General features: G+C 40.4%; 1 protein-coding gene across 50 annotated transcripts in view; it reads left to right on the plus strand.

Annotated features, from left to right (window-relative positions):
- Positions 1-16,304, plus strand: part of PMFBP1 (polyamine modulated factor 1 binding protein 1) — a 484,787-nt gene that overhangs the window by 452,748 nt on the left and 15,735 nt on the right. For 48 of the 50 annotated variants that reach the window (XM_056823979.1, XM_056823945.1, XM_056824098.1 and 45 more), the window contains 5 exons: positions 11,491-11,625; positions 12,287-12,349; positions 13,016-13,150; positions 13,823-13,885; positions 14,783-14,842. In XM_056823979.1, coding sequence (XP_056679957.1) covers positions 11,491-11,625; positions 12,287-12,349; positions 13,016-13,150; positions 13,823-13,885; positions 14,783-14,842 — 456 coding nt within the window. The remainder of the gene's footprint in view (positions 1-11,490; positions 11,626-12,286; positions 12,350-13,015; positions 13,151-13,822; positions 13,886-14,782; positions 14,843-16,304) is intronic. The other 2 variants (XM_056823956.1, XM_056824084.1) reach the window with 2 other exon arrangements.

The raw sequence follows: 16,304 nt of genomic DNA on the forward strand, positions 1-16,304 counted from the left end.
AAAACCTGTTTCCATTCACCTTTAGCTAATTATCTAACAACTATAACTATGTTCAGATGGCTTAGACTTTTTACTCCCACTAATTGTTATTCAAATCCCTTTAACTCTTGTTTGAAAGAAATAATGTTGCAGATTGAGTCATAGTCAAAGCAAAAAGCCTGTAGATAAAAATATTGTGGGAATAATCCCCTTGTTGTGGTGAAGTGCCCAGTTATCAATCCAAAGGATGAAACAAAGACCAACAATGCAACACACAAGAGGGAATTTATTAAACAAACTGCATTTGGGCTCAATACTCTAAAAATGGCTGGCCCTGAGTCTGGGGCTTGCAGGCTTTTTATACACTTTTTATACACTTTTTTATACACAGGAATTCCTGGGGTGGGGGGAGTGAACAGGAACTCCTGGGGCTGGGGTGTTATCAGTTCCTGGCATATGTCAAGAGGGAGAGGGGCAGGAACTCCTGGGATTAGGGGTCATTATGGCTCCTGGCATATGTCAGGAGGGGGAATGACAGGAACTCCTGGGGTTAGGGGGCCAGGGAGGAGAAAGAAGGGGTTTGGGAGCTGGCTATTCATTCCCCACTTCTTCTGCTGAACATGAGGAATCTTCCTAATGCAACCTTATCATCATAAGGGGATTCAGTAGGAGTCAGGGTTTGATATTGCTGGTGAAGGACCATAGCTGGACAGTATTAATGCGATCCTTGACAAAGGCTACTAGGCGATTAAGAATGCATGGAACTATCTCTGTATGATCACATAAAAGCAAAGAACAACATAGGGTCCTTTCCAGCAAGGCTGGAGGTTCCCCTTCCTATACCTAGAGTAATAAACCCTCAGGCATTTGGTCAGGGGTTTGGTCATCTGACTGGGGTCCACCTGGAGACATAGGGAATGTAGGAAATAACCCTCATAAAAGAATCTTTGGTTTTAACAGACAGATGTGTGAGATACAGCCAGATAGAATTGAGGTATAGCCTGGAGATGCATCTCTCTTGTCCATCTTAAATCTAAAGGAGGATCAAAGGAGCACAATCATCTGAGTCCTATAGGGGTCATTAGATGTTTTAGGCTAGGAATCACGAGAATGTAAGAGAGAAAAGGAATTTCTCTGATAATAGTTTGCCTGTTTCTGGGGGTGCAATGCCCATGTCATCTCCCCCCTCTCCAAATATCTAAGGGGGAAAGGGGCAATGGTCTCAGTATTTTGTAGCTTCTTCAGAGCTGAGGATGATTGTAGAGCTGTCCCTGCCTATTGTTAGGAGAGAGGTATTGACTCCAGGGCTTTAGGCTGGAATAGTTGCCGAGAATACAGTGGCATGTGGGTGACTCCCATGAGTGCTTCTACCCTAGAAGTAATTAGAGAAGTGACAAGGTTACAAATGCAAGGTCCACATATCCCACAGAGGAGTAGCCAAAACTTGAACAGAAAGGGAAAGGTTGTGGACATAAGATCTTTAGGGACATGTCATCAGTGAATGCCTGGGTCCTAGGTATGTGGGGACCTACTTGGAGATTTGAAGGATGTCCAGAGACTGCTTCCCCTGATTGGCAGACAGGTCACAAGGGGGAGAGTCAGCCCCTAAGATAGAAGTGTAGAAATCAGGGCTGGGACAAAAACTAGAATACCAGATAGAAACAGAAAAAATTAGGTCAATAGTAATTAACATTACACATTTGCATTTGGGTATCTTAGCCAACAGACTTCTTCAGAAATCAACTTCTGACAGGAATAGATCCCTTTAGGAAATCGGATTCCTGAGTTGTTTGCAGAGCTGGTATGTGATGTTTCTGTTAAAGAATATCCTTTTGCAAAGTACACATTAACTATAAACATTTATAAACACTTGAGTAACAATATTTTACAGATGAATTTCTTTACCCCAGATTCTAGGGGAAATTCAAAAAAGCTTTGAGCTATATTTCCAAGCTCAAGGTCCAAACTTCAACTGTGGTAAATTAAGGCTACAAATACAAGCCATCTATTAATAAACTTCACCTACTTCTCAAAGTATGTTCTCTAACAATTTAAGAATTTTCAATTATTAACCTAATAGGTTGTTTGGGAAAATGGAAACCCTAATTTTACAATTTGCATTATGTGCTGATTATGGGAATTTGTCACAAAGGAAAAGGTGGACAGGGAAAATATTTCCTCATGTCCCAAGGGACACATAGTGAGGGCTTCATGTACAGTCCAAAGCTATGACTTGCTCATGCCATCATTTTATCACTCAAGGATTAACAGCCTAAATGGTCAGAAAAGGTCCTTTCCCAGGTGAGCCCAGAATGTGCCTCTGTAACTATCCCAGGACATTCTTTGTCCTTTGTGTACTTTGTCACCATTAGATCCCAGAAGCCTTCTTTTTCCTTAAAAGGCAAGTCTCACCCATTTCAGCTGAAAGAAGTTCTGCTTATCAGCAAATAAGAATTTCCATATACCTCAAACAAGCTTTTCTAACCATTTGCCCTCTCTAAGGATTCCTTAAAGCCTATGAGTCTACATTATAGCAGTTATTCTTACATATTTGGGCAATAATTAATCTATCACAATTTAGTCACAAAACCTGAACAGGAATGTTGAATTCATTAGCTCTACAATAAATACAAATCAGGGCTACATCATATCCTGGCCTTAGGCCATCTGAAGGAACTAAGACAAGATCAGTCAGGGATCTCTCTAAGAATTTCAGAAAAATTCTAGAATTATTTGTGATTTTCCAAAGCCACATTAATTTTAGAAATTATCCTTAGGTCAAGGATCCAATTATAAGAGTAGAACCTCTATCTGTTCTCTTTCACCTCCCTATGTGTCTCCTTTCCCCTCCCCCACTCTCTCTCTCTCTCTCTTTCTCTCTCTCTCTCTCTCTCAAAACCTACTGCTTAAAAAGCAGAACAAGACTTCCATTCTTCCTTCATAAATCTGCATACTCAAGCTTTATGGACTTTAAATCAAAGTCCCTTTCTTCTGAATTCAAATCCAACATACTATTACCTTCCCACCTTCTCTGACTTGCTTAAGTCAAACAAACATCCCCTTGGTATCACTTCAATTGCTAATCGGTAACCCAAAAGAATTCTGATTTAAAGGATTACATCATTAAACCACTGCATCTTTAGCATAGTACTCATCAGTTATAAATTTCTGATCAGTTTAGCAGCAAGTCACATAATAATCATAAAATTCTGAGCAAGCATTTTTCACAGATAAGCCATTTTAATGCCACTCCTTGGCTACTGTTTGCAATATATATCTTTATACAGATCAAAATGCAATCAAAATCTCAACCAACATATTCTCAAAGTTCCTATGAGGTAACTTATCAATTACATATCACTCAACTTATTTTATCATTCTGGACATGGAATGTTTGCATTAAGATCCCACAGCTTCAAACAAGCTTCTTGGTCAGACACGGCTGGCAACATTTGCTTGCTTGAGTATCTTAAAACCTCCAAAATATACAATTAAAATATACTCATCTTTAAGTTCTATCCCACAGTGGTTGTCAAGTCTTTGAGGTCCCTATTTTAGTCCCTAAGTATCAGTGTGGAACAATTATAAGCACTTTTTTCTCCTTCCTATGTGCAAGGAAGGGGTTACTATCTTATAAGCAATTTATCCTAAGGCTGCTTGGCTTGATTTAGGTTTTATTACTTAACAACCTTGTCCCATCCTTCTTTAACAAGTGAGCTTATTACAACTTAAAATTTTGAATCTATCAAACCCTTCATAATAATTTACTCTCAGTGGATTTTAGTTTGAACTCCACACTTTCAAATAACTTTGATTAAGTCCTTTATCACTCTTTCAGTGTACTCCTCTCAAACTTCTATCTAAAGTAGAATAGAACCTCCAGTTTAGTTTCCTTTTAGCTCAAAACATTGCTACATAGCTGATTAAATTCCATCAATATTATTCCAATTTATAATTTGTTGTATCTATTTCACACTAGAATTCATAGTATCAACTAGTATCTCTATCCATTACTCTTATTTCTTCTGGCTTCTCCTCTTTACCATTATTGTAAATAGAGGAAAGGTACTATCCTGAATTGTATTTAATCCTCATGACAAGCCCTTCTTGATTTCAGGGCTGGTCAAATTTGTCTTGTTAAGGACATACAGTTTGCATATCATATACCCTTAACCTATTTAGGTATAAAACTTAATTCTCTTCATAGTACAAATGCATACATATTTTGTATTCACTCATCATTACTTTCCAGCAATTTGTATCTGAATACATGTTCATCTCTAGATCACAAATTCCTTCCTATACATTGTGCACATTTTAAAAAACAATTCATATAACCTTAGTCAAAGACAACACCGTTTAAAAATTCCCTCTTTTGCAAAAATACCAAATTCTTAGTACTTATATTATTAAATCCCATGCACAGATTAGCCACTTTAAAAACTTCTTGTGTGTCATATGACTTCTTGTTGCTAGTTCTTACAGCACATACATTAAAATAACATCTGATTTGAAAAAAAGCCCAACTTTAAATTCTAGAATAAGTTCTTCTCAACAACATAACTTTTTCTGGATGACTTTTGCATCTATAAAGTAGCCAGTACAAGTTCTGTCCTTATAGAATAAAACATTCCCTCTCTGTGTCAGGCTGGCAATCAATCATATTTAGACAATCCTCAAATTCACTGAAACCATTATGCATTGCAAGATCTAACAAAACAAACTTCTAACCATGAGTTTTGTTGTGCTCAATAAAATCTGGCCAACATTTCACATTTAACTCACAGTTGCCACAATACATGAAATTACATTTGTAACATAGCAAAATCATTAGCAGTCCTCCCAAGCTGCATGCATCAACCCTTAGAATTAATCTTAAGTGAAAAATGCCTCTAACTGTGGTGTAAAAAATCTCCCTTTTCTGCTCTGAATTTTTCTCTTTTTCTCTCCTTTGGGGACCCATTCAAAGGAAGAAAGAGGAAGAAATCATTGAATAAATATTTGCTTTTGACCTCTGCTGAGGATTTTTGATTGTGGGAAGTTCAATCTTGCAACTGCCCCATTTTCCTTTTTGTGCGTGTCCAATTTAAGAATACATAGAGATGAGACTGTGACAAAGACAACGATAAACAGAAACATTCCAAAAGTAGGGATGTCTCACCAGTTGTCTTTCTGTTCAGAATCAACCCTCTTCCTCCCTGCAGCAGAGGAGGAAGACAGATCTGATCAATTAACTGATAGCTTACTGGTTTCCCTTTTTTTATCATCTCAGCCTGGATTTCTCAGTGGGCCCTTGCCTTAAAATCTAAGCAAAAAGTAGAGTTTGGAGAAATGGGAGCCTAGTGGGGAGGGGGGATAAAACTAAAAGGTCAAGAGCTTCTGTCCATATTTCCTGCAAAATATGTCCAATTGCTACCTGGTGTTAGAATTTATGGTATCAAAAAGCCAATTTCCTCATTTTTTTTCTTGATGTTGCTCCACTATGCAACATGAGAGGAAACAGACAAGCAAACAAAACACCCAATTGAATTGTGCTTAGATTTGATCTCTTCCCAACAGGAGGGGTCTGCGAGCATGCTTTTCCCTTTGTTTTAAGTGGGTTGACTAGTCCCTATCTGGCTCAGACTTCAGACTTGGTAACCACTCCACACCTGAAGCTTCCCAGACTGAAAAGGGGGAAAGTCCAGCACAGCCACTACCTAAGTAGAGGATGGTATTACAATTTTAGGGTGCCATGGATGGGCCATGCCTCTTGCTTATCGAAGGTATAACATGGTCATTCAACATTACAAAAAGAAAATGGGTTTTTTTTTCAAGCTATTTAGAGCCAATCTTTCCCAATTATAAATGTCACTGGAAGAAAATGGCCAATGAGATTGTGAGCCCTCGCCTTGAAGACAGAGAAATGGGTAGTCATGAGGGAGAGCGGAGTGGACCTCTGGGGTGGATTCTCCCTATCCTATAATGTCCTGTAGAATGAAAGGAGTTAGTAGGCTGTACACAAAGGCAGTGAACATGAACGCAGACAGGGACTGGACAGCCAAGACAGATACAACAAATATGAACATTGAATTGGATATGCTCCTCTACTCATCCCAAGGGGCTAGGGGTGAGTGGTCCCAAAAACCGAGCAGTGTGGCCGGGCTTCCCCCCAGGGCTGCATCCCCTTCTTCCAGTGTGTCCACTGGGTTTCCTACTTCCAACCTGGGGCCTCTGACCACCCCAAATTCCAACCAGGGGGCCTCTAGCCACCCTGTATTCCAACCGGGGGGCCTCTAACCACCCCAAATAAAGTCAACTAAAATCAACTGGCCAGAATACCCTGCTTAAGGGAGTCAAGTCCAACAGATCCTTCCCATGGCTCATCCAAAGGAGAGGGAGTTGGGGATACTTAGGTGAAGGTAGCCAAGAGGGGTGTCACAGTCTTTGTCCACACACTTCCCAGGATTTCTGACCTATCCCCTCGCAAGAAAAACAAACTGCATAATTTCCCAGTCCACACTCAGAAATAGGTGGGCAGTTCTCCTGAATGAGTCTGACTTGGCAATAGGCCATACCAAACAACCCCCAGGCCAGTGACCAATGGTCAGCCACTTAGCCATATGTCGATGACTCAGGAGACCTTATCCCCTTCACTCTCACACAACATTCTCCACACATTCATTCAGCACCTCCAGAGGCTACTCACCAGACCCTTCCATCCTCCACCGAGATGTGACATGTTCCAGATCCCGTCCTCTCAAGTTGCCCCAGTGACAGGGGTCCTCTCCTTCTGTTGGTCATACTCCGTTTCCTTTGTGGGATCCCAAAACGAGCCCCCATATGAAGTGCCCAGTTATCGATCCCAAGGATGAAACAAAGACCAACAATTTAAAACACAGGAGGGAGTTTATTAAACAAACTTCAGTTTGGGCTCAGCACTCTAAAAATGACTGGCCCTGAGTCTGGGGCTTGCAAGCTTTTTATATACTTTTGTGGTAGGGGGAGTGCACAGGAATTCCTGGGGTGGGGGGAGTGAACAGGAACTCCTGGGGCTGGGGTGTTATCAGTTCCTGGCATATGTCAAGAGGGAGAGGGACAGGAACTCCTGGGGTTAGGGGGCCAGGGAGGGGAAAGAAGGGGTTTGGGAGCTGGCTCTTCAGTGGCAGTATCACTCCTGATTTAACTGAGTTCTAGACTTACTAAATTAATTTCGGGCACAATTTTCCATTTCCTAAGTATCTATTCATTGTCAATAAGGACTATGTTTACCATTAAATTTAGGCCTAGTCAATAAGTGATTTCATTAGTATTCCTAGGCACAAAAGGCTTCCTTCTAATCTCATTGTTTCCTGCCTTGAAGCTCCAAAATGTATAAACTTTACTGGCACTGAGAAGCAATTTAATGTTCTATCTGAACCTTGTTTATCAAAAATGTTGCTTAGAATTTACTATTTGTATGTATTGATTCCGCCCCCCCCCCCCCCTTTTGGAACTTATGTCCGCTAGATTTTTCTTATGTCCTGAATTTTTCTTAAAAGCTCCCATATAAAGCCTCAGGAAAAAGGAACCTCTTTATCCGTTACCTTATGGCTAAAAAAAGTCTACCTATCTGCCTCTTTAATTCCTATATTTCTCAGGATTTTCCTACTAAAGGCTTCCTACATTATATGATTACAGAAAACTTGCCATAACAGAAGAAAAGTGGAAAGTAACTAAAATAAGGGAGAAATGCTCCCTTAATTTGAGAGATTAATGCTATGTATAGGTTGGCAATGATGCCTAGCCACATATAGAACCTGCCAGGTATAACACAGGAGTTTCTTCTTAGAGAACTTAACTAAGCCTACCTCTCAGCTCTCCCATGATCTGAAACTATACCTGCAGTTCATACTCAGGATAACTTGCATCATAGACAAATTCCTTCCATAGCACTTTTTTTTCCAATTATCTTCCCATACAATTCAACCTTAAATGGCAATTCTCTCTAACCAGGCTCAGGGTTAAAATAACCTATCTCCTGTTGTTAACAATCATTTCCAGGCTCCATCATTCTTTCCTAAATTCTTCTGATATCCTCTTGGGACAATTACATTCTGCAATTCTGCATATATACTGAACCTATGTTATGCTAACTTAGAAAAGCACTCTGGAATCTCTGCTGCAAATTTTCAAATTAACAGGTATTACTTTAAACCTCCTAACAAAGTAAAATGCTACTAGTTGAACTTTTCCTTCTTTAGCTAGATCTGGGAAATAGCCTCTTTTTCCCTTCTACTTCTTTACTGAAAAGGAACCTTGCTCAGAATTCCCAGGGAAAATAAAATGGCAAATTTTATTTCTGCCACAGTAACAATTCTAAAAGTCAATTGAAAAATGATAAGAAATGGAATACTTAACCAGTTCCATAGTCCTTTAAGGCTTGAAGTAGAGGTGATTTCTATGTAGAGAAGTTTTCAAGGAACTCCTTCCATTTACAGACTGCAGGAAAAATCTTGTCCTGGTTTTGGCTTTCTGTCTAAGAAGTGGCTAGGGTAATAGAATTCTAGGGGTTCTGAAAAAATTCTTTTTTCAACAAGAAATCTAAAAAAAATAACATAAATAAATTCTAATGACTTCACCCACACCACAGGACGAGGGTGGTAACACGCAGGGCATCCCTTGGAAAATTCCCAAGTGGGAAACTCATTTCCCTAATAGCAGTATGTGCCAGTGGTTATCTATCAGAGAAAAATAATGCTCAAAAGGTAAATATCAAATCGGGTTACTTTTCCCTACTTAAAGGAAGGGAATAAGGGCCATCTACTTATATATATCTTACTAAAAAGCATTCATCTAGTTTCACTAGTCTTCAAAAACAAAAACTTATCTATGGTAATGGTTTCATTCTGGAAATTTACCTAAAGAAATCAAAAATCGGGCTGCAGTGCCTGGCTTTTTACTTCTCAAAAAAGTAAAACCCATAAATTTCTCACCAAACACAAAACTTAGAATTGTTATAGAAAAGCTTAAAATTATCTTCAACTCAGAATAGCTATCCATCCCCATCTCTTGACCTTTCACTCTAATTTCACCTGTGGCTCCAAAATTGTATTTCTCTCAACTGAGCCCTAAAACTCCCTTTTGGCCTAAGGCAAAAGCAGCTTCTAAAAGAAATTTGGTTGTTCAGTTTAAAACGCTCAGTTTAAGATGCTCAGGATTTTCTAACCATTTAATCAAACACAAAGTCTTTTTTTTTTTCAAATATTTCTTGTCCTTTTACAACAATGCATTGATTAGTCAGGTCTGCAGTTTACCAAATTGAAATGAATTTTCTTATACTCCAAAATAAATACATGTTAATCAGAAAAACCTTTTCTCTAGAAATAAACAATAGCTTAACAAAGATGTAAAATTATAGCACTCAAATCAAAGTTAATACCTAGAATAAAATGTATCTTATTACCCACATCATTAAAAATTAACTGCTACTGATATGCAATATTTCACACATTAACCATACTGAAAGTGGGAAGAAAAGATTCGAATTTGAAGTTATTACTCCTGGACTTTCCCTTGCCTCCTGCTGGATATTCCCATATCCAGATCTGCCAATTCCTGCATTTTCAGCCTTTGGGAGGAATTAACTGTTAACACAACTTTTAGACTTTGGGGTTAAACATTTAAATCATAAGCATTTAAGGTCATTAGTGAAACCTCCACCTAAAAATACATCACAGATACAATATAGGCAAAACCTCAAAGAAAATTTAGAAGAAATCCAGAACTTAAGTTCTTGGGCTTCTATGAGAAGCTTTTTTTCACCAAGATTTACCCATTTAAACCTTAAGTTATGACATTTCAAGACACAGAAACTTTCTGTCTTCATTGATTCAAAGAAGTTACCCAGAACTTCCATTGAACACTTAGGCTCACTCACATCCGCATACGCATACACCAAACCAAAACCACAGTCAGGTTGAGCTAGACTCATTTGGGCCAAAAAAGAAAAATGCTCCGAGTCTGAGTTAGGCAACTTTTGCCAACCATGTGCACCTCGGTAGTCCCAAACTCCGCCAGGTCCCTGGTCCTTTCCACAGCAGCCCTGTTGGGACCCCTGAGAGGGCTCCCCAGAACTGCGAATGCCATCCACAGCAGCCTTTACTGGCTCCCCGGCAGCCTGCGGAGAAGCCCGCGGTCTGGAGGGCCCCCAGAAAACTACGGATTAAAGAGTGGCTCACTTTGACCAAACACACCACATGGAGTTCTTTTTCAAGAGCGGCCCAGTGACTTAGCCAAGCTGCTAACTGCCTTCCCAGTTCTACCCTCACTGGGTTCTGGGTACCTCATGTCCAGAGTCTTGTTAGCAGGCGGCTAAGCAGGACTCCACTTTGAATCTCAGTGGGATGTCCAAAATGTTCAACAGGAAAAAACAACTACTAAATAGTCAGAAAAACCGAGGCTTTGATCAGGAGAGGGATGACGGTACCACCCTTGGGCCTCCCACAGAGCCCAAGGCTCTGGCTCCTCGGGCCAGCCTCTCCCTGGGAGCGCCACCACGTTAAAGGGAACGGGAGGAAGCACGAAAATGACATTAGCTGGTCCATGCAGAAATGGGAGCCCAGGAAAGGAAGCTGGCCTGAGGCGAGGGGCCCAGGGAGCCCAGCTCCACCTAACTAGGGCCATCAAACATCTAAGGTCTATCATTCAATCTGAAATAGCTAAACTCCCCCCCGGGGAGCCCCCATGAGAACAGGGACGAACTTGGCATCTCCAGCTTTCAAGCTGAAATTTGGTGATAACCAAACTCACTCCAAGGATTGCTGGTCAGCCAGCCACACGACCGCCTTCCAAAGCCAGGTTCCATTTTGATGTCATGTTCACTAAGGCACATGTTACTTCTTTGTCCAAGTGGGGAGGATGTTTTAGATTATGGAGCCCTAAAAGAAGTGCCCCAACTATCTGGTCCTTTGTACCTTTTCCAAACTCTTACTAGAAATTGGCAACCTGATTTGTTCCTTGTTTTAAAGCTGAAAACCACATGACAAAGAGGTGGGCATAGAGGGCAGGAGGCTACCTCTCTTCTTTCCTACTCATTGAGGGATGAAATGTTTTAAAAAGAAAGTTGAAATAGTAACTTTTCCAACCAAACTCACTCTGCTATTCTTTGCAAGTGATGGTAGGCAAGATCAGAGATAAGTGAGGGGGCGACTAGGTGCCTCAGTGGATTGAGAACCACACCTTAGAAACAGGAGGTCCTGTGTTCAAATGTGGCATCAGGCACTTCCTAGACATGTGACCCTAGAAGTTACTTAACCCTAATGGTCTAGCCCTTAACACTCTTCTGCCTTAGAATGAATACACAGTATTGATTCTAAGACAGATGATAAGGGTTTTAATTTTTCTTGATTAATAAAAGAAAAGAGATTGATGAGAACAGGTCAAGCTAGCCCAGGGAGATATGTGCAGCTATGCCTCAGAGCTTGAGGGGTGAGCATTATAGATGGCAGGTGATATCTGACCTGTGGGGCTTTGTTCTTCAATGACAACTAGGAGGAGGACAGATTGAGTGAATCTGAAATTGAGGAAAAGAGTCTGTGGGAAAAGATGGAATGTTCTCCATTGATGAAGGCCTCCCCTCCAAAGAGGATGTGTGCTGCTGCAAAGATCCAACAGCAGGCAGAAAAGGTGAGTCAGACCCAAGAGAAGCTGAGTGTTGGGGAAGAAGGAACACCTCTGCTCAGTCACTCAATCAATCTAGTCACACATCCTTTGTCAGCCAGGTAGCACTGCCCAGGAGACTAAAAACTAAAGTGAATCCTAAAAAACTATGAACAAACTCATGTCACTTTCATGGCACATTGACTGAAGCAAAGGCTACTTTTTTCTCCATGTGTGTCGAAAAGTGTGTTGAAATGTAGACCCCCAAAGAGGAGCCTGAAACCACCTGGACCTCAGCACCCCCCTTTACCAACTCCAACTTGAGACTGGCTTACCAGTTAGTTGCTTGGTGATTTTAGAGCTGAAAACCAAAGGACAAATGGGTGAGAGTAGATTGCAGGGACTACCTACCCTCTCTCTAACTCTATGAGGATGTTCCAAAAAAGGAATTCAACACAGCCCCTTTTTCAACCAATCACATTCTTGTTTTCTTAGCAAGAGTTTCTAGAAGTCAAAGAGATTAAAGAGAATGGGCCAAGAAGTTACTTGATGAAGGGTAGGACTGTGGCTTAAGGTGATAAGTTTAGGCAATTTAGAAGTTCCTTAAATTTAGGGCTTCGTTCTTCACCTGAGTGAACCCCAGAATGAGAACCAAAGTCTCTGGGACATTATATATTATCCATTGCAGGGGAACTCACTTCCAAGACTGCACTGCGCAGCTGAGACGAAGATCCAACAGCAGACAGACAAGGTGAGAAGACCAAAGAGTGCCATAATGGAAGGGAGGGGAGGCAGCATGGGACAAACACTCTGGAATCTGGCCACCCCTCTTTGTCTCAGAGGTGTCACACCCCAGTCACTAACTAAAGCCTAAAAATCCTATGGCCATGATCACCCTATACCTGCTGGTCATCATCTAAAACTATCTCTTCTCCTACCTTAGCCAGAGTCCACTTTTCATGTTACTCTCACTAAGGTAAAGATCACTTCTTTCTCCTTGTAGGGAGAGTATTCAAAAATATACAATATTAGAATAAGAACCCCAAGCCACGTGGACCTTGGCACCACCTTCTCCAAACTCTTGTATGAATTGGCCAGCAGGTTGTTTCCTTGCTTGACTTAGAGCTGAAAGCCAAAGAATGAGTAGGTTGCAGTGGAGGACAGGATCCTACAACCTTCTTTCCTACTCTGTGAGGGAAGGAATTAGAAAGGAGGAAGTCAAGTCAGTCACTTTTCCAACCAGACTCACTCCAATATTCTTTGCAAGTGTTAGTAGATGAAGTCAAAAAGATTGGTCAGAACAGACTAAGATGTCACAGGCTATAAAGTGTGCAGCTGTGCCTCAGCTTGAGGGGTGAGCATTATAGATGGCAGGTGATATCTGACCTGTGGGGCTTTGTTCTTCAATGACAACTAGGAGGACGACAGATTGAGTGAATCTGAAATTGAGAAAAAGAATCTGTGGGAAAAAGTGGAATGTTCTCCATTGATGAAGGCCTCCCCTCCAAAGAGGATGTGTGCTGCTGCAAAGATCCAACAGCAGGAAGAAAGGGTGAGTCAGACCCAAGAGAAGCTGAGTGTTGGGGAAGGGGAACACCTCTGCTCAGTCACTCAATCAATCTAGTCACACATCCTTTGTCAGTCAGGTAGCACTGCCCAGGAGACTAAAAACTAAAGTGAATCCTAAAAAACTATGAACAAACTCATGTCACTTTCATGTCACATTGACTGAAGCAAAGGCTACTTTTTTCTCCATGTGTGTCGAAAAGTGTGTTGAAATGTAGACCCCCAAAGAGGAGCCTGAAACCACCTGGACCTCAGCACCCCGCTTTACCAACTCCAACTTGAGACTGGCTTACCAGTTAGTTGCTTGGTGATTTTAGAGCTGAAAACCAAAGGACAAATGGGTGAGAGTAGATTGCAGGGACTACCTACCCTCTCTCTAACTCTATGAGGATGTTCCAAAAAAGGAATTCAACACAGCCCCTTTTTCAACCAATCACATTCTTGTTTTCTTAGCAAGAGTTTCTAGAAGTCAAAGAGATTAAAGAGAATGGGCCAAGAAGTTAGTTGATGAAGGGTAGGACTGTGGCTCAAGGTGATAAAGTTTAGGCAATTTAGGAGCAATTTAGGAGTTCCTTAAATTTAGGGCTTCATTCTTCACCTGAGTGAACCCCAGAATGAGAACCAAAATCTCTGGGACATTATACATTATCCATTGCAGGAGGACTCACCTCCAAGACTGCACTGCGCAGCTGAGATGAAGATCCAACAGCAGGCAGACATGGTAAACATGTGCACAAGGACCAGAATAGCATAGAAGGGGGAAACTTCTGGCTAGTCACTCTTGAGATCTAGCCACACAACAACCTTTGTCAGAGAGGTATCCCTCCCCAGTAAGTAACTAAAGCCTTTAATCCTATGACCAAGCTCACTCCTGGACATATACTAGTCAGTGTCTAGTGATACCTGCCCTCCAACCAAAGGAAGATTTCACTTTTATGTTGAAGTCACTGAGGCAAAGGTCCCCTTTTCCAATGAGGGAAAGCATTTTAAAAGATAGAGCCCCAAAATTGAAGGCCTAGAGCACCTATCTTTGGCATCACCTTTCCTTTGAACCTGGCTAATGCTTTAGTTGCTTATTTGTTTTAGAGCCAAAAACCAAAAGACAAATGAATGTGAGTCAAGTGCATGTGGTTGCTTGCCCTCTTTCCTACTCTTTGAGTGGAAGTTAGAGAAGAGGAAGAAAGAAGTCAGTTTTGCAACCAAACGCATTCCAATGTTCTTTTCCAGTTTATAGAAAAGACCATAGAAGAGTAGCTAGATGGTCTCAGTGGAAAGAGACAAGTCCTAGGTTCAAATCTGGCCTCAGATACTTCCTAACTGTGTGATTCTGGGCAATCCACTTAACCCCAATTGCCTAGCTCTTACCACTCTTCTGCATTAGAATTGATCATTTCATATCAATTCTAAGGCAGAAGATGAAGGTTTAAAAAAAAAGCCAAAGAGATAAATGCCAATGAGCCAAGATACAACAAAATAAAGTTTCAGACTAATTTAGGTGGCAAGTAATTCTTGATGTCTAGGGCTTTGTTCTTCAAAGAAAAGTCATAGGATAGATTGAGTGAATTCCAGGATTAGGATCAGAGTCTCTAGAATAACATGTAATTTTTATCCTTTGGAGCAGGACTCACTTACAAGACAGCTCTGTGCTGCTGAGAAGATCCAAGAGCTGATAGAAAAGGTAAGCAGACCCAGGAGCCCCTGCCTACTAAGCACTCTGTAGTCTAGCCACCCATCCTTTGTCACAGGAGTATAATAATTAAACTAAAAATATATAAATAACTAAAGCCTAAAATCCTATGAATCAAGCTCATTCCTAAGCCAGCTGATAGATCCAGACCCAGCTACTAACCTGTCAATGCAAGGTTTCACTTTTATATCCCATTCACTGACTCAGAGGTAGACTTCTTTCTTAATCATAGGAAGGACTTTAATATTGACTAATTTAGTGGGATTCCCCAAACCAGCCTTTCATACCCAAATATTATTTATATCAGGTCAATCTCTATTAGTTCCTCAATGTTTTAGAATATGGGGAAAAAAAAGAAATGGATTCAAGGGCAGAGAGTTACCTATCCTAATTTTCGGTGGGTAAGGAAGAAAGGAAATGGAAAACCAAGATTATTTATTTTTCAACTAAAGTTTTCTTTGTAAGATAGAAATTTTTTAGAATAAGTACAAGGCAGAGAATGAAGATAGAGAGGGGCCAAGAAATCATGGGTGGAATGGTGGTACTGTAGAAAAGGATAAAAGGCATTAGCTGTGCTCTCAAAAATACTAGTAACACACCCGTAAAATGCAAGCAAATAGCAGAGTGGATTACAAACCAAAACCCTACCATATGCTGTCTACAAGAAACACACATGAGAAAGGTAGACACGCATAGGGTAAAGTAAGAGGATGGAGCCAAATCTATTGGGCATCAACTGATAAAAAGAAGGCAGGAGTCACAATCATGATATCTGACAAAGCCAAAGTAAAAATAGATCTAGTTAAAAGATATAGGGGAGGTAATTACATCCTGATAAAAGGCAGTATAGACAATGAGGAAATATCAGTACTCAACATGTATGCATCCAAATGTAATAGCATCCATATTTCTAAAGGAGAAACTAGTGGAGCTCAAGGATGCAATAGATAGAAAAACTATACTAGTGGGGGACCTGAACCTTCCTCTATCAGAACTAGATAAATCAAACCAAAAAATAAATAAGAAAGATGTAAGAGAAGTGAATGAAATCTTAGAAAAATTAGGGTTAGTAGATATGTGGAGAAAAATAAATAGGGACAAAAAGGAATACACCTTTTCAGCAGTACATGGTACATTCACAAAGATCGAGCATGTACTATACTAGGTCATAAAAACATTGCAAACAAGTGCAAAAGAGCAGAAATAATAAATGCAACCTTCTCAGATCACAATGCAATTAAAATAATAATTAGTAAGGGTACATGGAGAGGCAAACAAAAAATTAATTGGAAACTAAAAAGAGTTCTCCAGAATCAGTTAAAGAACAAATCATAGAAACAATAACTTCATTGAAGAAAATGACAATGATGAGACATCCTTTCAAAACCTATGGGATGCAGTCAAAGCAGTACTCAGGGGGAAATTTATATCCTTGAGTTCATATATTAACAAA

The sequence above is a fragment of the Monodelphis domestica genome, chromosome 1, assembly GCF_027887165.1.
Source record: "Monodelphis domestica isolate mMonDom1 chromosome 1, mMonDom1.pri, whole genome shotgun sequence".
NCBI lineage: Eukaryota > Metazoa > Chordata > Mammalia > Didelphimorphia > Didelphidae > Monodelphis > Monodelphis domestica.